This window comes from Podarcis liolepis (genome assembly GCF_965112155.1).
Source record: "Podarcis liolepis genome assembly, chromosome: 5".
NCBI classification, from domain to species: domain Eukaryota; kingdom Metazoa; phylum Chordata; class Lepidosauria; order Squamata; family Lacertidae; genus Podarcis; species Podarcis liolepis.
In genome coordinates this window covers 97,091,649-97,119,256 of record NC_139556.1, presented here as the reverse complement: position 1 = coordinate 97,119,256, position 27,608 = coordinate 97,091,649, and the positions used below count along the sequence as shown (strand labels likewise).

Genomic DNA, 27,608 nt, shown 5'->3' with positions numbered 1-27,608 from the left:
GGGATACTGGAGTGGCTTGCTGGTTCCTGCTCCAAGTGGATTACGTTTGGTCAAAACTCTCCACTATGACCTGTCCATCTTGGGTGGCCCTGCACGGCATAGCTCATAGCTTCTCTGAGTTATTCAAGCCCCTTCGCCATGGCAAGGCAGTGATCCATGAAGGGGGATGGTATTATTATTATTATTATTATTTCAAATCTTGGTTGTCGAACATAATCTGTTCAACTGAGGCACGGCTTCCGATTGGTTGCAGACGCTTCCTGCACTAAATTGGAGGCTGCGTTGGACGTTTGCTTCCCAAAAACTTTTAAAAAACAGAGCATTTACCTCTGGGTTTTTTAGCATTTGGGAGCCAAAACATTCCAAAATGGAGGCATTCGAGATCTGAGGTTTGACTGTATTTATTATTACATTTATATTCCACTCATCCTCCCAAAAGAACCAAGGGCTGAAAAGAAGCAAAACTGAGAAAGATCTAAACTGTAAAGCTTATTGGAAGGGGATATATTGATCTCAAATTGTATAGGCTGTTTGTTCAACCAGCACCTTGAACTTAGCTAATTGTCAGCCAGTGGCATAACATGCTGGCTATGTCCTGCCCCCATGAGCAGTCAAGCTACTGCATTTTTTGCCAGACACTGTTTCAAGGGCAGCCCCAAATGCAGCACATTGCTATAATCAGCCTGGAGGTAACCAGCACATGGATGACAGTAGTTAAGCTATCCTGATCCAGAAACTACTTTAGCTGCCAAAGCTGCCTTGCTAGCTGAAGCTGGTAGAAGGCACTAAGGTCACCTGGGCCTCTAGCAGCTAAGATGGATCCAGGAGCACCTCTAGTCTATGAACCTGTTCTCTCATGGGGAGTTGAACCCCATTCATAGCAATAAACTGAACAATTGACTAGACTCCAACCACCATGCCCCCATCTTACCAGGATTCAGACTGATGTAGGCATCAAAGCTTTCAGCAGAAAGAACTCTGAGTTCAAGCTCTTCATCCAGAACTGAGGGCCAGGATAGTAAATGCATTACAATTGCAACAGGCAAGAAACTTCTACTTGCAGTTGAAACTAACCACAGTGCAGTACAATTGCTAATTCCACAAAGCACTTGCTAGTTGCAATCCATCAGGGGTGCCACTTGAATAAAATATGAGGAAGGGGGCAAGTAAGCCCCACCTCACATAATCCATCACATGATGAGGATTGCTCTTTCAGAGCTCTGCCAGCACCGGCAGTCTCTGGCATTGAATGTGTTGGTCTCGTGTGGGGCACCAGGGAGAGCTTGGCTGTCTGGCTGGTGTACTGACCACCCACGGCACCGGCAGCCACCCTGTCAAACCTGCTGGAGGTGGCGGCGGGCTGGGCCTTGGAGTTCCCAATCTTATTGGTTTTGGGAGACTTCAACGTCCATGCCAATGCTGCCCCCTCCTCACAGGCTCTGGACCTAATGACTTCCATGGCAACACTAGGGCTCTCCCGGTTTGTTTTGGGCCCCACTCATCAAGCAGGCCACATGCTGGATTTGATCTTTGGTGCTGGCATAGATGTGATCATACTCCCCCCCTGTCGAAGTGACATAGTCTGATCACTGCACTCTGAAAGCCAAGACTGACTTCTCGCTCCTCCCCTGCTCAGGTGGCGAGACTATTTGGGCTCGCCCGCGAAGGCGGATGGATCCTGATAAATTCCGTCAGGCCTTGTGGGACTCTGCTTCTCCTGATGACTCATTACATGACCTTGTCAAGGACTAGAATAACTGATTCTTGGCATCCATCAATAAGACCGTGCCTAAGCGCCCTCTGCAACCCCACCAAAACCGGGCCCCTTGGTTTACGTAGGAGCTCCGGAAAATGAAGCAGGACCTCAGATGGCTAGAGCGAGTATGGCGACAGACTCATGATGGAGCTTCAAGAACATCTTATAGGATGCTTATGAAAGCCAATGAGATGGCTATGAAAGCTGCTAAAAAATCTTACTTCACAGCTTCCATTGCATCCGCTAGCTCTCACCTGGCACAACTTTTTAGAATAATTAGGTCAATAACGTCCTTAGGACGACAACCAAATTTAAACATAAATTCGACTCACAGCTGTGAGGCGTTCGTGAACTTTTTTGCAGAGAAAGTCCTGTTGCTCCGCCGTGACCTCCCTGCCAATTTAGATACAATGACAGAACTGGATGTGGCTTTATGATGGCGTCCGGCACATTCTGCTGCGCGCCACTGCGCTCTTGTGCCTCGTTCTCTCTCAGCTTCGCTTCAGCAGAGTCTCCACAGTGGTAGAAACTGTTGCAGTGTGTGGGTAATAAATCAGACTGTACGCAGGCTTGTTGCTTATCTCCAACAGTCTTTAATTTAACCCTGTAAGTTCTGACTCTCTTCACACCCCCTCTCGTCTCGCATCCTGAGGGAAACTGTGAACACCAATCTACAGACCTCTTTGAGTTCAACTCCCTTCCCATTGCCTCTTGCCCCTTTCTGGCATCTGTCTCAGGCAACTGTTGAACCTCCTCAAAACTCCCAGGTTCGCACTGTGCGAAACCAACCCACGCGCTGGTGACCTGAAACCTCTCAGGTGGCATCCCCTTTGTTGTGCGTGCGAAACGTCTGAGCACAGTTTCAGGTGCTCCTTCTGACCCACTGGGGCCAGCAAGTGTGTCTCCTACATCAGAAGACTCCCCCTCTGACTTACTGCATCTTCGGGCCTTCTGCGCTTTGCTAACGGGAGACGAAGGCTCACTCTTGGGCTCTCTTTTAACAACCTGTGGAGATGCCCAACCCTGTTCTTGACCCTGTTCAGAGACTTGGTCCTCATCAACAGGTTCAGCTTCTGGCTCTCCCACCTCCTCAGAATCAGACAGACATTCTGAGAGAACGTCAGGACTCTCTTGGAGCCTTGACCAACCATTCTGCTCATAGAACTCAGCATGCTTGCTGATCAGAAGCTTGGACTGATCACCTTCTGGATATGCAAACCTCCACCCCTTTGTCGCAGGCTCATATCCACAGAAGATCATTTTCTGGAACCTCGGATCACCTTCCTTCCATTAAGCCTTTGGCACAAGCACCCAGGCTTCGCAACCAAACACACGGAAGAAATGCACTTGCGTTTTTTTCCGGTGCAACAAGAAAAACGGTGTGTCACCTATAAGAGTTATAGGACCTGTTCATCGTAAAGTTGGCCGACCTCCAAGCCTCCCCCCAAAAACTCTGAGGCAAACCGGAGTCAAACAGTAGAACGTCAGCAGCTTAAGCCAGTGTTCTACTCCTGTGCTCCGCCACGCCCCTCTCCTGAGGAGAAGTAGCACCCGTCAACTTGTGACGTATTCCCTTCTGGCGGAAAAAACTCTGCAGAGCAGACCCAGTATACTCTGCCCCTTGGTTGCTCTGGAAGCCCTGAACCTTGGTAGAGAACTGTAGTTCTACCGCCACAACCCAGTCTTTGATCAGTTGCACTGCCTCGCTTTGCTGCTTCAGCGAGAAGAACCAGCCATTTTGGCTAAAATCATCTGTCAGCATCAGCACATACCTGGCCCCACCCAGACTCGGCCTTTGCATGGGACCACAAAGCTCTGTGTGCACAAGCTCAAAAGGTTTTGTGGTTACCCTCTCCCTTCTGAGATAACTGCACCTTTTTACCTTTGCCCTTCTGCATGCCCTACAATCTAGGGATTTACCACATGCTTTCAGTTTGCAACCTTTAGTGCATTGGGGCAACTTCTGGACATCTTCCAAACTGCTGTGTGACATTCTCCTGTGCCACAAGTGAACACAAGAATCATGAATGGGAACATTAGCACACTTTACCTGTGCTGTGTCGGCATCTCCCTTACCTTCCAGAGGTGTCTCCAGAACAAAGAGGTTGTTCTGACATGCAACACTGACCAGTTGTCTCCCACCCCTGGAAATGGAACAGACATCATTTGCAAAGCAAACCTTATAACCCTCCTTTACAAGAGCAGGTACAGATAAAAGACAACAATGCATCTCTGGCACAACGTAGACTTCCAGCTCCGCCTGTAAAAAAGAAACAAACACATTTCCCACAGTAGACAAAAGCCTCTGTGATCCATCAGCAAAAACAACTGTTTTCCCAGTTGAAACAGCTCTGCAGTTTCGCATTTTGCCACTAGGTGGTGCTGGCATCAGGTGATGGCTGGCTCCTGAGTCGATGACCCAACGCAGCATTCTGCCCTCACTGGAGTTGTCCCGTAGCGTTGCCATGGAGGCAGCTAGGTGATAAGAACTGTCTTCACTCCCTGAGTCACGTCCTCCCTTCGCATTCCCACGCTGGCCTCCTCTCCTGGACTGGCTGCCATGGAAATCTGGCTGACTGCCATGGGAAGCGACCTTGGAGACATCCTGCCCGGCCTCTCTGGCTTTCTGCGGACAGGATCGACGCAGATGGTTGACTGACCCACAGATAAAACATTGACAAATGAAAAAAGCCTGAACTGTGTCTTCTGCTGGCCTGGCCCCCCCCCCTCTCTTGCAACCGGCAGGGCTCTCTGTGCCAGCTCGGCCCTCTCTGACACGGTGTTCCTGTTCGTCACACAAGCGTCCAGTCACGTACTGCAGCGTAAGATCTGCAGGATTCATTGACTCCAAAGTTAGACACAAATTGTCATAACTTTTGTCCAAAGAGCTGAGCAAAATATAAACTTTCAGTTCCTCAGAAAAGTTAACTTGCCACAGCCTCAGCTGGTTGAAAACAGAGAGCATCTCAGTCACATGCTGTCTGATGCTGTCACCTGGACGCAGCTTCATCTCTAACAAGCGTCTAGTGGTGTGGATCTTTGCCCCAGCTGTGGTCCTGTGGTGCACTCTCTCTAGTGCCTGGTAGGCCTCATAAGCAGTCTCAAGCCCTTCCACCAAAGGTAGCTGTGAGCCCTCCAAACTGAGCACTATAGCTCCCAGGGCTTTCTGGTTGCGCCTTTGTGAGACATGCGCAGCTGCTACGTCTGCTGCCGCTGCATCGGGCGCAGCTTGCTGTATGGGAGTCGGAACTTAAGAGGTTAAGTTGTTCCCATGATGCCTCAGCATTCTGACGTCAGATTTGGAAGCTGGGAGGAGCTTTCCTGTCTGTTCCCTCTCGGTCGTTGAGAGAGAGAGACACAGTTTGTAATGGCTGCGAGGAGTCCTGGAATTTTCTGAGAAAATGATGAAATAAAGAGCTGTAAATGGACATTGCTGTGCTCTGTGTGTTTGTCGGAAGCAAGTGACAGTTTGCTGCTGTGTTTTACTCTGCTGGGCGTGCATGAAAGAAGCAGATTGCACCGCTGAGAAGGAAGCGTGCCGGACCGCTGTAAAGAGCTAATTGGAGTATAAATCAATTAGCACGTCAAGGACTAACCAAAACATCTACAGGTTATGGATGGTTCGTGTTTCCTGACACGTGTGAGAAGGGAGGAAGACTGCCAGCTGTGAGTTGCTGTGATCTCCTGCCAGGAAGGGCAGTGAGGAATGCTGGTGATCGGAGCCAAGAGCCAGGAGAGACGGCTGCTTCAAAGGACCAGCTTGCTGGCAACTTGTGAGTACGCTTGAAGCCCCGGGGGGAGGAGATGGCTGCTCAGGCACAGCAAGGCCATGAGAGCTACCCCAGTGAAAAGCTGCATGGGGCCAATTGGGAGGCCTGGAATAAGAGCATGCACCGCTGGCTAGCAGAAAGGAAGCTGTGGGACTTCACCCAGGCCGATCCAGTCTTTGCCCAGTCCAGTGAGAGGTCTGCAAAAGCTTCTGAAGCAGACGTGGCTGCTCTGGAGAGAGAGCAAAGGGTGCTAGCCATTTTAAGGGCCAGCGTTGATACTTGGCTGTTGCCAAAGCTCCAAGGGAGGAAGCCCTGGGTCGCGTGGCAGGCACTGAAGATGGCATGTCAAGCCTTAGTGGGAGCCACACCAGAGGGGGCTGAGAGTTGCCCAGAGAATGCCCTATGTCCAGAGGGTGCTGGAGCTGTTTTGGGAAGCTGTGCTTCACCACATCTGTGTGATGGACTGTGTGCTGGAGAGCGGCTGAGAGCTGGGAAGAGGAAGGCAGTGGCAGGCTGTTCCTTAGGCAGCAGAGCACCCAAGAGAGGGGGTGCAGGCCAGGCAAGCCGTTCCAAGAGCTCTGCGAAAGCGAAAGTCTCCAAGAGTTGTTTGTGCTTTGTGGCGGCGTCCAACAGCGCTGGGAAGCATCCGCTAGAGGCCCAGGCTGCCAAGGACACCAGCTGGCGTGGAATGTCAACAAAGCAGGTTCCCAGGGCCGGTTCTCACCAGAGACGTGAGAAAGCAGCAGGCCAGGAGGAAGACAAGGCGCCTTATCACCACACAGCTGCGTTGGTCTGTCTGGGAAGCTGCGAAAGCCCTAGTCGGGGGGAGCCTGTGGCCATGGCAACCAGGAAGGAGAGGCTGAGTCTGCTGATGACGATCAGGTCACTGACCAAGGTCTGGAGCAGGGTGGGGCATCTCCACAAGGTGTTAAAAGAGAGGCCAAGAGTGAGCCAAGTTCTCCAGTGAGTGTGATGGAGAGGATTCAAAGACGTTTTAAGTCAGAGGGGGAATCCAGAGATGCTGAGGAAACACCTGCTAGTGATGGTGAGCCAGGGGAAGCATCTGGGTTTGTACCCAGGCGATCCAGTCGCACAACGAAGGGTGTTCCACCGGAGAGATTTCAGGCCACAGGTGCGTGGGTAAGTTTCGCACAGTGTGAACCTGAGAGTTACGTGGATGTTCCACAGGTATTGTCAGAATGTGTGGCAGAGGGGGTATGGGAGTCGGAACTTAAGAGGTTAAGTTGTTCCCATGATGCCTCAGCATTCTGACGTCAGATTTGGAAGCTGGGAGGAGCTTTCCTGTCTGTTCCCTCTCGGTCGTTGAGAGAGAGAGACGCAGTTTGTAATGGTTGCGAGGAGTCCTGGAATTTTCTGAGAAAATGATGAAATAAAGAGCTGTAAATGGACATTGCTGTGCTCTGTGTGTTTGTCAGAAGCAAGTGACAGTTTGCTGCTGTGTTTTACTCTGCTGGGCGTGCATGAAAGAAGCAGATTGCACCGCTGAGAAGGAAGCGTGCCGGACCGCTGTAAAGAGCTAATTGGAGTATAAATCAATTAGCACGTCAAGGACTAACCAAAACATCTACATGCTGTGGGAGCTCTTGTACAGCACCCCACAGACCCTTGGCTACCAGCCAGGCCTTCAGCTTTCTGCTCCACTCCTCCCAATTTTTCCCATTTAATTTTTCGAAAGGGACGGTGTATGATTCATGGCTGTCTGCCATCTTCTCCCCCGGGGCTGAGCCTACTCATGTCACAGCAGCTCCTCCTGGCACCCGGTCCTTAAGATGAGATCCTTCCCAGCGAGCTCAGCTGCCTCAAACGTTAGGCAGGGCTCCAGCTGGCTTCTGGCAGGCTTCTCCCACACACCTGCATGACGTGGCAACAGCTTCCAAAGCTTGGCTGACTTCCCATAACCTGTGGCTTTATGATGGCGTCCGGCACATTCTGCTGCGCGCCACTGCGCTCCTGTGCCTAGCTCTCTCTCAGCTTCGCTTCAGCAGAGTCTCCGCAGCGGTAGAAACTGTTGCAGTGTGTGGGTAATAAATCAGACTGTATGCAGGCTTGTTGCTTATCTCCTGGCGATAGAGTGCACATCTTTCGCCTCTCGGTCAAAACCGAAAGAGAACTCACACACAGAGAACATTACCGTATGTGAACATAACCACGCCTCAGAATGTGAGACGTCACTCAGAACTGTTTAACCCTGTAAGTTCTGACTCTCTTCACACTGGAGTCCCCTCAACAGTCTTTGGGTCCAGTGTTGGATCATTTCGATCGGATACTCCCTGCTGATGTGGATAGATTCCTCTGAGCTGGTAGGCCCACCACTTGCCCGTCTTGGCTGATTAGGGTGTGCCCAGATGTTTGCACAGTTTCAAATCTTCCATATCTAATTGAGAGAGCGGTTGCTGAACAGCTTGGTAGGTTTCTGGAGGAAACATCAGCTTTAGATCCATTTCAGTTTTGGGACCGAGACAGCTCTGCTCACCCTAACAGATGATCTCCGTAGACAACTGGATCGAGGCGGGTCGGGACCACTGATTCTCTTAGATTTGTCAGCAGCCTTCAACATGGTTGATCATGATCTTCTGGACCACCGCCTCACCGACGTGGGGATACAGGGCATAGCCCGTAAATGGCTGTGCTCTTTTATCTCTGGTCAGGGACAGAGGGTGGCGCCATGGAGGGAGATGTTCTCACGCCACTCCTTGGTGTGTGGAGTGCCACAGGGTGCAATCCTCTCCCCGAAGCTTTTTAACATCTTTATGTGCCCCCTTGCCCAGATTGTCCAGAGCTTTGTGCTGGGTTGTCACCAATATGCTGATGACACTCAGCGCTATCTGCTGATGGATGGCCACACTGACTCGGCCCCGGACACACTGACCAGATGCTTGGAAGCGGTGGCAGGATGGTTTCGTGGGAGCCGTTTGAAACTAAATCCTTTGAAGACAGAGGTCCTCTGGCTGGGTCAGGATGGCATGGGGATGAGGGACCAACTGCCTTCTCTTGTGGGGGCCCAAATAGTGCCATTGCCTTCCGTTAAGAGTTTGGGTGTAATCCTTGACACCTCCCTTTCCATGGAGGTGCAGGTTACAGCAACAGCCAAGGTGACATTTTTCCACTTTCACTGCATCAAGCAGTTGGTCCCTTACGTTTCCCGCCCTGACCTGGCCACAGTGATGCATGTGACGGTCACCTCCAGGCTTGTCTACTGTAGTTCTCTCTACATGGGGCTGGCCTTGAAGCTGTCCCAGAAACTCTAGCGGGTGCAGAATGCTGCAGCGAGGCTCCTCACGGGGTCCCTGCCATGGGAGCTTATTCACCCAGTGCTTTTCCACCGGCACTGGCTCCCGATGGAGTTAGATGGGGGTTAGATTTAAGGTGCTGGTTTTGACCTTTAAAGCTCTTCACGGCCTAGGACCCTCGTACCTACGGGACCACCTCTCCTAGTATGTCCCACAGAGAACCTTAAGGTCCATAAATAGCAACACCCTAGTGGTCCTGGGCCCTAAGGAAGTCAGATTATCTTCAACCAGAGCCAGGGCCTTTTCGACACTGGCTCTGGCCTGGTGGAACACTCTGTCTCATGAGACCAGGGCCCTGCAGGATCTGATTTCTTTCTACAGGGCCTGTAAAACAGAATTGTTCCACCTAGTTTTTGGCTTGGAATTAACTTGATCCCCTCCCCCTCTTTCTTTTCCCCCTTTTCCTTCTGTGATGGAACTCCTACTTGGGGACTTCCCTGGCTTATTTCTGGCCCACATAGGACCAGTCTGGATTTTTTTCCCCAACCAGACTTGACATTTTCATCCCCCAAAAAGTTTTTGAGTTTCTGCTGAAACGAGGCTGCATTTTAATGTTAAAGACCAAATAATCCCATTTTTATACTTGTACTCTGCAAGATTCTAGGTGTTTTAAGGTCTGTTTCCCAACCCCCTAAGATGCAGCACAGTAGATGTGGCAGAATTGGGAACCCCTTCATGCAGGGTTCTATTCCTTCCGCCTCTTGCGTGTTGGTAGAGCACATATCTCTTTTTCCCGGACCCCACGTGTTGGCAATACAATACAAGCCAACTGGACGCACCTATGCTGGTCACTGCCAGAATACAGAAAGGAGCTTACAAGTATTTTCAACTGTAGCTTGACATTTCCAATTGTCCCCAAAATAAAACATTGCAAGGGGGTTGGTTTACTCTTTTTTCTTTCTTTCTTCCTTAACCCCTGGGAAACTCCGTCTACCTAACGTTGTTTCTCACTCAGTCACCTTTCTCCGCGTCCTGTCAGTGGCCTAGATGGACTCGCATCGCTAGGAACCACACCTTACAAGGACCACACTTCGCTTCGTCAGTGGCTCTGAGCCCCAACGTCTCATCCACTCAAAACATTCACTGGAGTGTCCCCACACACAAATAAATGCACATACATACGAATCCCCATACACATACAAACCCCATGCACCTCCCCAATCCCCTTTACCCATAAACTTCCCAAAGCCGGTGGCACTTTTACTGCTCTTCTACCGGCAAACCAGCGGCACACTACTGCTCTCTACTGGTTGAACCCAGCGGCACCCTACTGCTCCTACTGGGCGGGGCTGATCAGACCCCTGACTCCCACAAAACAAGCTGTGGAGCCTACCTTTCCCTTCCCTTGGGCACCCTTTTCTGTGCAGCTGCTGTCTCTTTCTTCCGTCTCTGCTGCGTCTCCACTCAGGTACGGCGTGGGGACTCCCCCTAGAAATGGCAGGGTGCGCGCTTGGAGCCACCAACGCCGACGCAGCTGTTCGCTTAGCAGTGACGTCTCGATCCTTCGTCCTTGTCCTCAGAGAATGTGGATTCCCGGCCAACGCACCAAGAAATGTAGCCTTATTGGAGTTCACCGATTGGGATTGCGTTGCTCTGGGACAGGAGGAAGGAAGTCAAATGACACCAAGTTGGTTCAAAGAAAGAGTTTATTCTGCTCTCCGGATAGCAGAAGGCACTTACGTGATCAAGTCCACAGCAAGTACAAAGAAACGACAAGTTTCATGCAGTATATATATCCTCCAGGCATCCTCTCCCCCTTCCCCAGCCACATCAACTTGTGTATGAAGGTTGACATCACATATGTTCCTGCTCTGGTACTCTCAACCTTAAAAGGATCTTCCTTGCTATACTTCTGACCATAAAAGGATTTTCCTTTTCCTACTCTTATCTGGGAAGACGTCATAATTTCCGGGAACACGCTTTGGGCGTTTTTCCCAGACATTGGTTTTGCGCGTATTTTGTGGTCAGCACATAAGATAAAGTTCTGAAGTGTTTTCTTTTTTCCCCTGGAGAGTCAAGGCCATCCCTTGCCGTGACTGATAAAGGAGAGAACTGTTTATGCAGTTGTGTCCTTTTTATGGTTTTGCTCAACAGTTCAAGTCTTACACATTTAAAAGTACTCTCTTTTGAAAGAACAAAAGGGGGGGGGTTGAGTCAGTTTTTAAACTTACTACACAGAAACCTATTCCTTCATTTTAATCTTGTTTTTTAAGTTGTATTTTAATCAATTATTTTATGTCTGGTGTTGGCTGGGGAGAGTGGGGTATAAATAAAATTTATTATTATTATTATTATGCGGCTCATGCCCACCATTAGAATGGCAATTGTCATGAACTTAGAGGGAGCCTGGTGGTACCCTCAAATATTTTAGGGGGGCACTGAAAGGACCTCAGCCCCTAGTTGTTCACTCCTAGGTAACCCATTTCCTCTTGAATGCAACAATAATAGAGAACCTTTGCTCTGGACAGCCCTTTAAACGTTTTCTCTTGGGAAAATACCAGGCGAAACTCTTATTCTTCACTACTTACCTTTTCCTTTTATCATAGTCCTAAGGAAAGGAGTCTGTGGTCGCTCGTCTAATTCTTCAGAGTGGTCAGTGAGCGCTTCTTTCACTGCTTGGAATCCAAACAGTACTACAGTGGGTAGATGTATTGTCCATAAGGTGAAAATATTTCCATGTTGCTTTGCCAGCTACCATTAGGGTCAAAAGAGAGGAGAGGAATGATGTGTTCAAAAACTGCAGTTGGATATTTCAACTTAATACAAGAGCTTCTGTCTCCCTCACCTCTGTAGCTTCTTCCATATGTCCAGAGCTCAAGTTATGGCTGCTCCCTGCTGCTTCTCCCTTCCCTCTGCATACCACTCTTATATGTTTGCTCTCTATGCCTGCATTCTCATTCCCTGTCAGTGAAGCAACATCGCTGACACCAGGCTTAAGAAATTGAATAGCACCTGCAGGTTAATTCCATGTTGAGAGGCTGCCATGAATGAACGCTGAGGACCTATGTGGTCAGTCTTTTTTTTAATATAATAATATTTTATTCTTTTTTCCATTTAGAACATTATATTTGTTACACAACAATTATATTCCAATTCAACAAAACAAGTGACTTCCCACTCACCCAACATCATTGTTTATAACTTGAATTACATACAATTGCATTTTAAAGTTCCATCTTATCTAATTTCCTCCTCTCCAACATGTTTCTTAATATATTCTGCTGTTTTCTTACATGTCAAACCACGCTGTGGTCTTTACATATGGGAAATAACTTTTTTATATAGGCTGCAAATGTTTTCCAATCTTCTTTACAAGATTCTAAATCAGTATCTTTTATCAATTTTTGCCATCTCTGCATATTCCAAGATTTTCATAAACCATTCTTTCTTTGAGGGTGTTCTCTCATCCTTCCTCAGTTTAACAGTATACAATAAATATTTTTGATCAGTAGTTTTTAATGCATATTTTCAACTTTTATACGATTTTGTGCTTTTCAGTATTTGTATTATCCCTATTATTTGTATATCTTACTTATTTGTATTTCTTACAAAAGAGGCTTATGGCATTTACCATTTACCATTTGATGCTATTGTTTAAGCTGAAATATCACAATTGTTGAGGGAAATAGATAAAGCAATTGCTGAAATCAGACTGAATTATAACTAAGATGTAAGTACCTTAATGAAAGTATCTTCATGAATCTTAAATCCAAAGTTCCACAAGGTTACAATGAGAGGAATCTTAAGAGGGCCTGGAGGGTCATGCCTATTTGACCAGAGCAGTTTCTTGAAGTTCAGAATCAGAAGAACCACCAGCAGAGCAATCAAAAGTGCCCATATCTCCATCCTTCTCTTGCTGTCTCTTTCTCCTTAATTCTTTCTAGGTTGCCTGGTCAGGTTCAACTCTCTTTCTCTAAGGGCTTATTGCTTTCCTCAGAGTCATCAGCAGTACTCTCTGTTTTTATATGCTCAGTTATTGAAAACAAATAAGCAACAAGGGATGTGTTACCATGTGCAAATAGCCTTGGAATGTGATTGCAAGTCATGTAATACAATTGAACACTATAATCATTCTTATATGGGTCATGCAAATGAGAGGGTGTTTGATGTAGTTACTATGTGGAAGCTGGGGCTGGGGAAGAAAGCATGGAGCACCAAATAGCAGAGGAGGCCCATCAACTCGTGGAAGTTTTGCACGTTTGCATGTTCAAAGGGTATGTGATGCTAAGTGATGGTGCTGAGCTGGCGTATGAAGATATATTTGTGTACTACCTCTGTCCATTTTAGAAAGGAATGTGATATGGTTTTTTTTGGTTCCTAATGGAGATCCCAGCAATTTCTCTTGGCCACCATGAAATCCCACTCTCAGTACGAACAGGAGCAGCTGAGCTAACATTAGTATAACTTTATTTTGCAGGACAGCCACTTGACCCCTCCATGCCCATCGCTAATTCAGTCTCCAATGTGATATGTCCTGTGGCTTTTGGACACTGGTTTGCTCTTGAATATGAACGGTTCCAGAAGCTGATGGAAGCCATGGATTTTGTCATAAAAAAAGTTAAGTAGCTTTTGGCATATCATGAGTAGTTGTTTTCATTTCTCCTAAACCAAACAGGTCCCCCTGAATACCACAAATCAGGGCCTTAATACCACCAATCAATATTTTGGAATCCATTATGATAGAGGATAGAGGGTTGAAGAAGTGACATCAGGTTTAAACTGATCTGAGATAAGGGCCACTTACTATCTCTCCGCCTGCTCAATTTCTTATGATTATCATTGAGATAAAATAAAAAGCATGAGGAAGAAGACTTTGTCCACCACAGAAGACTCTTTGGAGGAACGATGGGATAAAAATGGAACAATGACCTTCAGAACAGGTCATCTAGAGCCCACCAAAGGGGACAGAGGTGAGCAGAGGTGAGCAAAATAATCTTTTCACTAAGGGAATTACATACTTTTGTTGCCATCATGGAAAACTAAATGTGTCTTCTCTCTACTGACTTAGCAATGATGATGGTGCCTATAGTTAGGCCTCTGCAGCCAAAACCTTGGCTGGAATTTTTTTAATGAAAGAGAGACTTGCAACTTAAGCCCTGTCCCTACTGCTAAGGAAAGCAGCTCCCTCCTGTATGACCCAACTAAACTCTTTTTCCAAACTTAAGTTCAGTTCTCCACATTTCTTCATCCCTTCCAGATCTTTTTTAAAAAAGTACTCATGAAACTTCATCAGCATTTTAGTGCTAACTTCTCCTAATGCAAACACATGTGTGCAATTTTGCCGGAAGCAAGGCCTATGTGTTATTTTCACTATTGTATGCATTTTTAGGCATACATGACCATATCATTTGCATTTCCATTTTTGTACGCATCACTTGACTGGGAAACTACAGACAACTTTATATCAGTGTTCTAGGCACATTTGAAACAAGGAATTTCATTAGTGTGAGTAGTTTCTGACTTCTGGGCACAGTTCTAAGTCTAAAATTTCCGATTAAAACTGCAGAGTGGAAGGAAATAATAACAATAACAATAACAATAACAATAACAATAACAATAACAATAACAATAACAATAACAATAACAATAACAATAACAATAACAATAACAATAACAATAATAATAATAATTTATTTATACCCCGCCCATCTGGCTGGGTTTCCCCAGCCACTCTGGGCGGCTTCCAAAAGCCGCTCCCACGGTGGCGTCTACCTCTTCCCGAATCTGAGCGACTTTATCTGCAAAAAACTTTGCAAAATCATTGCAGGAGATCATGTGGCCCGTACTGGGCCCCGATGTAGCAGGTGAGTCCGCTAAATTGCGGACCACCTGAAAAAGTCTCCTGCTGCTGTTTTCTGCAGATGCAATAGAGGCGGCGAAGAAAGCCTTCTTCGCCGTCGCTACCGCCATTTGGTAGGCCCGACACTGAGCTCTAACCTGTGTCTGGTCAGCTTCAGAATGGGTCCTCTGCCTCCCCACTTCCAGCCACTCTTTGAAGAATGGAGAAGAGACTTAAGAATATTAGAGGGTCAGGTAGGGCAAGCATGGCTTTGTTTTTTACAGTATTCAGATGAGGACAAGGCCATGTGAAAAATGAATATAAGATTTTAGCTGCAGTTCATTCATTTTCAGCTTTGTATTCTTGTTATTAAAAAGGCACACCTAAACATTCCGTTGCTCCACCCATAATCTAGGTTTAAGGTGCCATTTAGCTCAGAGCTTTCATATCTCAGTTTCTAACACTGCTGTATATCAGTCCAACTTTAATTTTCTAGCTGCTTATGCATTCAGAAAATGTAAGTAATTGATATTTAATGAGAAAACAAGGAAGGAGAAAAAACATCCTTCTTCAAGGTTTAGTTTTTCGTGATGAAAGATCAGAATTATTTGACTGGCAAACTGGAAGATTTAATAAATACATTAAAAATTTAAAAAATGGAGAAGTGTACATTTTGAATGATGGCTGTCTTTCCATTTGTGTATTAGGCAAATTTGCTTTTAAATGTGAACTTACTTGAATTCCCCCAACACCCACCTACCATAAAAGCCATTAACTAACAGAGGGGTCCTCTGATTGTGCCCAGTTTTGGAATGATGCCTGGGAGCTGGGAAAATATTGTGAGCCATAGTTTTCTTTTACATTTTCAGCTAGGGATAATTCATAGAACCCAATCATTGGGAGATTCCAGAAAAGCGATGGACACCTTTCTTCTTCTTAGTGAGAAACTAATATGCTAGCCCTGAAGAAGAATGCAGATCATGTTTTTAAAGTTCTAATCCAAAGCACAAACGGTGTGACCAAGCTTCCTCATGGTAATGGCAGCATTTCTGCTATCTTTCCTTTAGCTTTGTGAAATGCTACCATGGCTTATGAAAAAGATATACCAAGAACTCTGGCCACAACTTTCAATTTGAGGAAGAATTCCTACTCAAGAGTTGAAATGAAAAACGTGTATATTCTGCTAAGAATAACAGTTTGAAGCTAGTAGTAAATTTAAATATAACATGTAAGTACGATGGTTTTAAAGTAATGGTAAGTTTGGATATAACGTTTAAGTACAAAAATAATGTAGTTTCAAATATACAGTGATATGGTACAAAGGTACATGAAATACCAGTGCACAACAATTGTTTTGTACAAGTCTCAATGGCAGTCAAAAAGAGTCCATATATATAAAAAATCAGAGAAAGTAAGTATCTGCTTTGAAGCTGAATACTGCTCATCCAATGAATCTTTATATTCCCTGTTATAAGTGAATACAAATCTCTTGCCTGGAAACCAGCATCTTTTTTCCTGAATCTCAATTGAAAATGGCATTGAGTTCCCCCCAAATATTTCTCAAAGTCAATTTAGTGGCTAAAGTGGGTTGACATCCATCCATAAGCATCTATAGAAATGGCTAGGAAATGTGAGCTTAAAGGACTGGAAACTGAAGTGTGTTAAGGGGTCTCTGCTTTGGAGCATTCCTTCTGTACATAAATTATTTTGGATTGATGTTCATCTGACATTCAAATGTGGACTGAGAAAACAGATAATCCTAAACAAAATGCTCTTAAACTAGAGTATGACTTCAAATTCCCTTCTCATCCATCTTCACATACTAGAAAGGCCAAAATATATTTTCATCCTTCCCTCTTTGAACAATGCTTATCATGATGACAAACGAATGGTTAAATATGTTTAGTGTTAAGTACCATATTTCACCATAATTGTCACATTTTTATGCCAATTATTCTTTTCAAAAAAGGGGGGTGCGACGATTATTGGTGAAAACCAAAGCATGACCCTTAATCGAGGAAACAGTGTTTATGAAGAAACATAATTATGTTTATATTGCTTGTTACTTGTTAGTAACTGCTTTTGGTGTTATTAGGATGCACAGAATATGTGTGAACAGGTACAGGAAGGATAATAGGTAGTCTGAATTGGGGCAAGGCATTCTCATGCACGCTTACAATGCCCTGTGACCATTATGTGGTGAATGCTTTGGGAATGATTTGAAAAAAGGAGCTCGACTATTATATGGTGGTGACCATTAGGCAGTGAAATATGTAGCACACATTTTGAATATCTGCTGCCAGAGTTTCCGTTGGATCCCTCTCTTCATGCCAGTATTGGGTTATTATGCCAACCCACAGATCCTGAAATCTAGCACCAGCAGCTACCGCTGTAAATACAGGAAAATGTGTGTGGGTTTCTTATCATAACCAGCTATGACGCAGAGGGCCGGTCCACCCACAAGGCAGGCTGTGACAGCTGCCTTGGGCAGTGGAATGCCAACAGGAGGCATCTCTGGGTGTGTGCTGCCTTGCCATCTGAAGAATTAGACGAGCAACCACAGACTCCTTCCTTATGACTATGAGAAAACATTTAAAGGGCTGTCCAGAACAAAGGTTCTCTATTATTGTTGCACTCAACAGGAAATAGGTTACCTAGGAGCGAAGAACTAGGGGCTGAGGTCCCTTCAGTGCCCCTCTAAGATATGTGAAGGGAGACTTCCGGAGGCGGTGCGAAACGGCAATGGCGGTCCTCTTCGCGCTGTGAAGAGGGGCTCCGCGGAAAAGGGTCGTCCGCTGCGGCAGAGCGGAGACCCGTTAAGAAAACCCACAGGCAGAGTGAGCCTGTGGTCGTGGGACTCGGCGGGCACCAGAAGCGACCCTGAAAACGAAGAAGGAACCCTGTAAGGGGCTCCGGAACGTGGAAGGGGGAGCGGTGCTGTGAGTTCATCGCTCTTTCCGCGGAAGCGAAGCCGCACGGCTGCTGCTGATGAGCGCTGTCCTTTCTTCCTGAAACATCAGACTCTAAACTTCATACCCGTGAGTAAGGACTTTAAAATTTGTGGGACTAAATTCATTAATTCGGCCGAAAACAGGAGACGTAACCAGGAAGTCCGTCTTCCGATTCTGCTTAAAGATCAAAGCAAAGACTTTGACAAGCGTGAAGCGCTTCAGAAGGGATTACAAAAAAAAAGGTTGGATTATCGTGCAACGTTTAAACTTGTTATTGAGAAGTTAAAAGGGCTAGTTCTGCTTTAATTGACTGGATTTGGACCAGAACTTTCCCTCCTCCCGGTGGATTATAAAGGATTAAGAAACCAAATCAGCGGACTGCCAGGGTAAAAGAGAACTGTCAAATTGCGGAAACTGTATTTAATACTGAAAGGGCTACTTTTGAGTGTTACTGTTGGATACAACTGATACTGTTACTTGCACCTTGCTGGAAACTTTGTTTTAACTTGGGAAAAGCTCTGCATGCCTAAAGGGACATTGAAGATGCCTCTAAATTTATTTTGAACTGCTGGGACTTCAATGGTGGAAAAAGTTCCTTTCTTTGTCTGAACTACAGGGGTGCTCCCCCTAGAGGATTTGAGAACTACAAGTCTCTGGGAACTGCATACTTATTTTGGTTATCTTTTGCCCTGTTGTTTATACTTTGGACTGTCTTTCCCATGGAATAGCTTACAGTTTGACCTTGACGCATAGACTGTTGATTTAAAGCAGAGTCCCGTGCCCAGCGGAAGGATGAGGAGTACGTGCTGCATACTCTATATTGCTTTATTTATAGTTCAAAGCTGGTATATTACAGAAAGACATCTTGCCTCTGCCGGAGCAGAAAAATGCATCCTCTCTCCTCGACAGCTCGGAGAGAATCACACAGTGAAAAACAGGAAACCAGTGTACGTCACATCCAGCCTCCCTTTCCCGTGAGAAACTCCAACAGTACAGACTGTGGAATGTAAACACCTGTCTCGTGACAAGCCCTTTCGCTGCACAGTGAAGGAAAGCAGAAACCAACATCCTCCCCCTTTCTGTGAACATCACTGGGCAGCGTGTTCGTACAATATCAGTACAAACCCAACTTCTGCACATAGGTACAGTGTTGATCCCTCGATACAATCTTGGACAATACATCAGCAGGAATTTCATTACCTGGCATATAGGACACCGTTACGAGTCCCTTCTGAATACATTCCCTAGCATGCTGCAATTTTAATTGCAAGTGCTTCGTGCTTTGCTTACAACCTTCAGACTTCAGCAAAGCCAAACATGCTTTGTTGTCCTGGTAAACCTGGATTGGACATTTGACAGGAATTTTCATATCTTTGCACAATTGTACTAACCATTCACAATCTTTAAGTGAATACGACAGTGCATTCAGTTCAGCTTCACAAGTACTTAAGCTAACTGTTGTTTGCTTCTTGCATGACCAATCAAACAGACCCTGATTGTACATGTAGCAAACTCCAGACGTACTTTTCCTGTCTGTAGTGTCACTTCCAAAACTTGCATCTGCAAATATCTTAAGACCACCAGACTTCTGATTGTTAAGTCTCAGTCTGTAATGCATAGTGCCTTTCAAATACCGCGCTATGCGTTTCAGAGCTTTCCAATCCTTGACACTAGGATTGTTGACTTGTCTGCTTAGCAAATTACAGCTAACAGCAATGTCTGGTCTTGAACATTTGGCAATGAAGTTTAACTTGCCTAGCACACTTCTGTAGAGTGTTGTGTCAGAAAATGCTTCTTCAGTGTCATCTACCTGATAACCTGTTGTCATCGGTGTGTCTACAGGGTTAGCATCCATCAGGTTTAGTTTGCTTAACACATCAGCAATTTTCCGTGACTGGTGTACTAGAATGTTACCATCTTGATTTCTCTCTATTTCCAGAGATAGGTAGTTGTTTACCTCACCAAGATCTTTCATGTCAAAGTGCTCTTTCAGTTGAGCTAGGGCGTTATTGTACATTGCGACATCTTTCCAAAAGAATAATAAATCATCAACATAAAACAAACAGTACAGTTTCTTTTGCCCCTCCTCTTTGACAAATACACATGGATCAGCTTTCCCTTGCTGAAAACCTAGAGAAAACAATGTCTCAGTGAGTTTTGTGTGCCAACACCGTGCACTTTGTTTGAGACCATAAAGGGATTTCTTCAGAGCACAAACAAATCCTTGTTTTACCTGTACGCCATCAGGTGGAAGCATATAAAGTGATTCATCCAGAGATCCGTACAGAAAAGCTGTATTAATATCATGGTGACTAATGTGTAGATTTTCTTCTGCAGCTAGCTTGAGCATAAGCCTAATGCTCTCATATCTCACTGTGGGTGAGTAGGTCTCGTGATAGTCTTCACCTGGTACCTGTGCAAAACCTCTGGCTACCAATCTGGCTTTGTGTCTGACTATCTTGCCATTTTGATCTGTCTTTGCTTTGAAGACCCATTTGCTTCCAAGCAGTTTCATTCCTGGAACTACTGGAACTAGTTCCCATGTTTTGTTCCTTTCTAAGGAATCAAGCTCAGCCTTTATGGCATTTAACCATGGCTCAGCTTCCTTTGAATCCAAACCCTGGATTTCTTGGAAACTTGAAGGTTCAAATACCTTCTTGGCGCTTTTAACAGCTGTTACTGCTATCGTAGCAAATTCATCAGCAAATCTCTTTGGAGGTTTGCCTTTTGTGGCTCTCTGTGACCTACGAATTAGCCTTAAGTCTTCAACACTCTCCTCTTCCTTCTTAGGAGAAAAACGACCTATTGTGAACAATGGTTCCTCCAATTCTTGATCAGAGCTTTCAGAGGGTCGCATAAAGGCTTTCGCACTCTTGAAATCCTCTGAATCACCCGATTCAGTTTCAGATTCAGACTCAGAACCTTCATCAGTGGGTTGTTGTGGTTGCTTTTGACTATCCTCAGTCTCATCACCGTCATCAGGATAACATTGGAAAATTCCCACATTCTCCCCCCACTTTGCATTGTACTCAACACTTCTCGTGAGCTTAATTGTCTTAGAGTCAGTCATCATTATTCTGTAAGACCCTTTCTGATAACCTAGAAAGATACCATGCAATCCACGCTTGTCTAACTTGGAGTTTTGTGGTGAGTGAACCCACATGTCAGAACCAAAAATCTTCATGTGTTTGATGTATGGCTTCTTGCCAAACATCTTCTCATAGGGGGTACAACCAATCGCTGAAGATAACCTGCGATTGTAACTGTAAACAAAACATGAGAGAGCTTCGGCCCAATAACTCTCTGGAAGATTGGCATCATGCAGCAAGGTTTTTAACCCTTGAAGCAATGTCTGATTTGCCCGTTCCGCAAGTCCATTCTGCCATGGCGAGCGAGGACTAGACAAATCGTGTTGAATTCCTTTCTCAGTCAGAAAAGCTTCAAACTGCTGAGAAGTGAATTCTCCCCCGCGATCACTGAAAAGAGTCTTTATCTTCTTACCATGCACATTTTCCAACCAAGCACAGAATTCCTTGAACCTAGGAAAAGCCTCTGATTTCTGCTTGAGATTGTACACAAAAATATATCTAGAAAATGCATCAATGAGAACCATGAAGTACCTATTTCCACCCAAAGAGGGCGCTAGTGGTCCAACCAAATCTGCATGAACAACCTGGTATGGTTCTGTAGCTTGCCTACTAGACACCTTACCTTTCGCAGCCATTTTCACCTTGTTTGCTGCGCATGCTTTGCACTTCATGTGGTACCTGCAGGGTTTAATAGTCATACCTTCAACCAAGGCAGGCATTTTAGATACTGCCTCAAAATGCAAATGACCAAATTTTCGGTGAAAATCATGAATACATTCTGCATGCAAACTTTTGTTAGAACCTGCAATGCAACAAGTGTCATCCTTTTCAACATCATCATAATACAAAACAAACAAACGATCAACATATTCTGCATGCAATACATAATCATTTTTCTTTGTGATGATGCACTTCTTGTTCTTGAAGGACACGTCAATGTTCCGCTCATTCAGCTGTCCAACGCTGAGCAGATTATGTTTGGCGTCTGGCACGTAAAGCACATTCTGTATCGATAAGTCCAAACTGTGAAGAACAACAGTTCCGTAGCCTTTACTGGGAATAGTGTGGTCATCCGCCTGGTGAATCGCACCTTCCTGCGGTGTAAAAGACACAAACAGTCTCTTATCGTTGAACATGTGGTGAGTTGCCGCTGAATCAACAACGAAGAAAGATCTAGACGTCTTCTGGACCTCTGCAACCTTTGGAGTGAAGCGTGAAACCATAGCCTTGTGCTGCGTTGTCCTAGACACCGGACCTTTGCCTTTGCCTCGGCCTTTTCCACGCGATGAGCTTTCGCTGCGCTGCTCTGTCTTGGCCCTGGGATATCTGCATTCCCTCTTCATATGGCCTAGACGTCCACACGAGTAGCATTTCACTGCCTTCAAAGCTTTGGCGCCATCTGGTGGTTCCACTGCACTATGGGATGATGTCTGTGAAGACTCCCCCTTGCCCATGCAGCTAGCACCCCGGCGATCTGCTTCATTCAATATCACGGCAGTTACATAGTCCACTGTTAGCTGAGCGGTTGGCTGCACAGCAATCTGGGTTGCAACAGACTCCCAACCTGAACCCAAAGATTGTAGTATCATGAAAGAATACACAGCCTCTGGAAAGTTGAGTCCTCTCTGTTGCAGCTCATGTCTCAGATTTTGCATCTCCATCAGATGTAAACGCACATCTCCACCTTCAGCAAGAGCCATATTATGCAGCTTGTTAAGGTAAAACATAGTGGATCCAGCTTCTGTCCTTAAGTGAGCCTCTCTCAAAGCGTCCCAAATTTCTCTGGCTGAGGTCTTATCACGCAATAGACAGAGCTCTTCTGGGGATACTATCAATGTAAGAGTTCCCCTTGCTTTGGAATCTTTAGCTTCCCATGCATCTGTAACTGGAACTGGGGGGGGGTGTGTCTGTAATCACCTCAAACAAACCCTCTTTCCGCAGAATTGCCTCTGCATACAGAACCCAGTCGGCATAGTTTTTCTTGTTGAGCTTAGGAATCCCACAAGCATCCTGAAGGGCCATCATGACTCTGGCATTAGCCTTCAGTGTCATATATGCTGCTTTAAATCTTGCTGCGTCACTGCTGCAGCTGCTTTATTCCAAAAGCGCACTTAAAAGTTACTTTCGATTTCCCCAGCATAGTGACTTGTGCCTGGGAGCCTTTTGCCTGTTCCCGGCAAAACGGCTTTAAAAGTTCAAAGACCAGCCATAAAGCCATAAAGCCATTAACTAGAAGCTGGCAGGCTGCCCGGAGCAGTAGCACATACCTCATCAATCACTCTTACGCGCAGAGCAGATTCCGTTCCGATCTGTCCCTCTGCATTCCGATCCTTTGCCGGCACTCCGATTCGACTTCTGGAGCCCATAACCACGTGTTGATTTAAAGCAGAGTCCTGTGCCCAGCGGAAGGATGAGGAGTACGTGCTGCATACTCTATATTGCTTTATTTATAGTTCAAAGCTGGTATATTACAGAAAGACATCTTGCCTCTGCCGGAGCAGAAAAATGCATCCTCTCTCCTTGACAGCTCGGAGAGAATCACACAGTGAAAAACAGGAAACCAGTGTACGTCACATCCAGCCTCCCTTTCCCGTGAGAAACTCCAACAGTACAGACTGTGGAATGTAAACACCTGTCTCGTGACAAGCCCTTTCGCTGCACAGTGAAGGAAAGCAGAAACCAACATAGACAGCTGTGGAATGAGTGGCACAGGAAATACAAGGTCGGCCAAATCAAAAGCAAAACAATCTGTGCAATTATTGCAAACAACTTTGACTTCTCAGCCACGTAGATCATCTGTCCCAATTGTTTTGGGATTGCAAGAAGGAGAAGTTGAGCAGCCAGCCTCAGAGGATATGGCTGCAGGAGGACTTGACCCAGTCTCAAAACAAATTTTGGAACAACTGGCAGCTTTAAACAAAAAGGCTGATGAACAATCAACTAAATTTGACCAAGTTACAGCTACTATCAATAAATTGACTGAGCAAGTCACTCAACACACACAAGCAATTGGGAATCTCCAGGCAACATCTGCAGAAAATCGTAAGTTGGCTGAGGAAGCTAATCAAAAGGCAGAACAAGCGAATCAAAAGGCCGAGGCAATAAGAGGGGAAGTAAGGCCACTACACAAGCAGATTAATGAACAGCAGGCCTACCTGTCTATGGTGGAATTGAAGAATCGGGAAAACAACCTTAGATTAAGAGCCATCCCAGAACTTGAACAAGGAGATTTGATTGGTTACCTGACAGCAGAACTATCAAAGTTCTGGGGCATAGAAGAGGACAAGGATTTTAAAATTGTTACTGCTGTTAGATTGGGAAGAGTGGTTGGGAAGGACAGATCTAGAGACTGTTTGATTATCCTGAGATCTAGACAAGAAAGAGATAAAATATTAGGCCTACACTTTGGAAAATCACTGGTAATTCAAGGCAAAAGAGCAGAAATTTACAGAGACATACTGAAACAACTTTTAGACCTCAGAGCTACTTATACAGAACTTGCAAGACTGCTAAGAGGCAACTCAATTCCTTATAGGTGGGAATTCCCCCAAGGACTATCTTTCAACTTTAAAGGAAAGAAAGTTAAAATCAGAACAGCAGAAGACCAACAAAAGTTTATGAAAGATCACGAAGAGGATCTTCAAAAGGGAGCAGCAGCATCTTGGCCACCACCTCTGCCTACAGCTGTACCAACTCCAGCACCTCTGGGTTCAGAGGAAAAGGAAGAGACACCACTATAGGACTAACAGATTGATCCAGGATGTCTCTGCAGCTTCTTAGTTGGAATATTAATGGCGGGAATTCTCCGGAAAAAAGAAGAAGAATCTTTCACATATTGAAAAAAGAACAATTGGACATTATTTGCTTGCAGGAAACGCATGTGACCAGGCTCCATAGGAAAGTGTTAATCAACAAAAGACTAGGCCAAGAATTTATTTCATCAGACAGAGTTAAGAAAAGAGGCGTGGTGATTTATGCAAAGGAGAACCTGTCACCGAAATTTCTATTTAAAGATGAGCAAGGAAGAATTTTGGCAATTGAAATACAAACACAAGGAGAAAAATTTCTGATATTAGGAATCTATGCACCAAATGAGGGGAAATCGGAATTTTACAAGAAGCTGCATGAGATAATGCTGGACTATCTGGACTATACCAACATCATTATGATGGGAGATATGAATGGGGTGGTCTCTACTTACATGGATAAGTCACAAAATCAAAATTTGACTAAAGATGGCAGACTACCTAAAACTTGTTTTGAACTAACTGACAATATGGATTTGATTGACATCTGGAGGACAAAGAACCCCTTAGCTAAAGAAGGAACATTCTTTTCTGAGGCCCACCTGTCATGGACAAGAATCGACCAAATATGGACAACTAGAGGGCTGGCACCTAAGACTAGAAAAGTGGAAATCTGCCCAAAAACTTGCTCCGACCATAACGCCTTGAAAGTGGAATTGAGACTTACTCCAATCGGTTCCTTCAGATGGAAAATGAATGACACCCTACTAAGAGATCAGGAGATTGTGAAGAAGGCCCAAAAAACTTTAAAAGACTATTTTGAAATTAATTTGAACACCTCGGTGGAAAAGAGAACAATCTGGGACGCAAGTAAAGCAGTAATGAGAGGGTTTCTGATACAACAGAATACGATCAAGAAAAAACTCTGGAATGGAAAAAAGGACAAGATACTAGAGAAGAGACGGAGAGAAAAAACTGAGACTAAAACCAAAATCAAAAGAGGTTCTAAGAGAAATTAAATTCCATCAAGCACAATATGCGAAATTGATAAACCAAGAAGTTGAATGGAAAATTAAACAAATGAAACAAAGATCATTTGAATCGGCGAACAAGTGTGGAAAACTGCTAGCATGGCAGTTGAAAAAGAGACAAAAATTGAACTTTGTTACCAATCTGGAGGTTGAAGGGAGAAATATTCAGAAACCAGAAGAAATTAGAAAGTGTTTCCAGAGATACTTCAAAAAACTTTATACGCAAGGGCCTCAGGAAGTGACTGAGATAGACCAATTTTTAAAAGTTAATGGATTACCAAAACTATCTCAGGAGAAGAGAACAATCTTGAATTACAGAATAACACAACAAGAAATTGAGGGTGCCATTCAGAATATGCAACTAGGCAAATCTCCAGGCCCAGATGGACTTACCTCCAAGTACTATAAGACATTAAAAGACTATTTGACACAACCACTAATGGAGGTTTGTAACCAGATTATGGAGGGGAAGAAGGCACCGGAAACGTGGAAAGAAGCTTTCATCACATTGATACCTAAACTGGAAACTGAAAAGACTCAACTTAAGAACTACTGTCCCATCTCACTCCTAAATGTGGATTACAAAATTTTCGCGGATATTTTGGCAAGTAGACTTAAAAAAGTGTTAAATGAAGTAATTCATAAGGACCAGGCAGGCTTTCTCCCAGGTAGACATTTGTTTGATAACACCAGGAATATTATTGACATTTTGGAACTTTTGCAAACTAATATTAATACTAAAGCAGTGTTAATCTTCATTGATGTGGAGAAGGCCTTTGATAACATTTCTTGGGAGTTTATGAAGAAAAATTTGGAAGGGATGGGAGTGGGACGGGGGTTTGAAAATGGTATAGAGGCAATTTATTCAGAGCAAAAAGCCAAACTGATAGTGAACAATGTGGTGACAGAAGAGTTTAAAATTGAAAAAGGAACACAACAGGGGTGCCCTCTTTCCCCTCTTTTATTTATCTCAGTCCTGGAGGTGCTTCTGAACATGATTAGGGAGGACCGGTTGGTGCAAGGAATACAGGCCGGAGTGAAACAATACAAACTGAAAGCTTTTGCAGATGACTTGGTTTTAACATTACAGGAGCCAGAATCTAGTACAAAAAGAGTTTTAGAACTGATTTATGAGTTTGGTCGGGTGGCGGGATTTAAGTTGAATAAGCAAAAAACTAAGGTTCTGGGGAAAAACTTGACACCTTCAGAAACAGATGGGTTTCAGAAAGAAACAGAATTAAATGTGGTTAAAAAAAGTGAAATACCTAGGGGTTAATTTGTCTTCCAAAAACTTGAACTTATTTAAAGATAATTATGAAAAATGTTGGTCAGAAGTTAAAAAGGACTTAGAAATTTGGTCAAGATTGAAACTTTAATTGTTGGGTCGAATCGCAGCTATAAAAATGAATGTATTGCCAAAGATGTTGTTCTTGTTTCAAACCCTACAGATTGTGGACAGAGTGGAATGTTTTGGAAAGTGGCAGAAGGATATTTCTAAGTTTGTTTGGCAGGGCAAAAAGCCCAGGATAAAATTTAAAATCTTAACTGATGCAAAAGAAAGAGGGGGATTTGCCCTGCCAGACTTAAGGTTATATTATGAAGCTGCAGCCTTCTGCTGGATGAAGGATTGGTTTCTATTAGAAAACGCTGATGTCCTAGATCTGGAAGGGTTCAACAATTCTTTAGGATGGCATGCTTATTTGTGGTATGACAAGGTAAAGACTCACAAAATGTTCAAAAACCATATTGTCAGAAAAGCATTATTCATTGTCTGGACTAAATATAAAGACTTATTAGAAAACAAGACCCCGAGATGGCTATCACCAATAGAGGCTAAGGCCCGAAAAAAAACCAATATGGAAGCCGCCTGGCCAAAATATTGGGAGATAATAGAAAAAATTGGAGACAATTGGAGGCTGCAGAGCCTGGACAAATTAAAGAACAAGGTGCGAGATTGGTTGCATTATGCTCAAATTCAAGAGGTTTTTAAAATGGACAAAAAAATAGGATTCCAGGTGGAAAAATCGAAGTTAGAGACAGAACTGCTTGAACCAAAGATTAAGGTTCTTTCGAGAATGTATAACTTGCTGCTTAAATGGAATACCCAGGATGAGACAGTCAAATCAGCCATGATAAAATGGGCGCAGGATATTGGGTATAACATCATGTTTGAGG

The 27,608-nt window shown here is 44.7% G+C and overlaps 2 protein-coding genes across 4 annotated transcripts in view; both read right to left on the bottom strand.

Annotated features, from left to right (window-relative positions):
* LOC310707284 (cytochrome P450 2J2-like) overlaps positions 1–12,759 on the bottom strand; it is a 127,488-nt gene extending 114,729 nt beyond the window's left edge. The window contains exons 1-2 of the mRNA XM_083504291.1: positions 12,516–12,759; positions 11,366–11,528 (exon numbers count right to left, since the gene is read on the bottom strand). Of these exons, the coding sequence (XP_083360417.1) occupies positions 11,366–11,528; positions 12,516–12,683 (331 nt within the window). The 5' untranslated portion in view covers positions 12,684–12,759. The remainder of the gene's footprint in view (positions 1–11,365; positions 11,529–12,515) is intronic.
* The window catches only part of LOC310707285 (cytochrome P450 2J2-like), a 162,980-nt gene that overhangs the window by 16,560 nt on the left and 118,812 nt on the right, over positions 1–27,608 (bottom strand). The gene's annotated exons all lie outside the window — the stretch shown is intronic.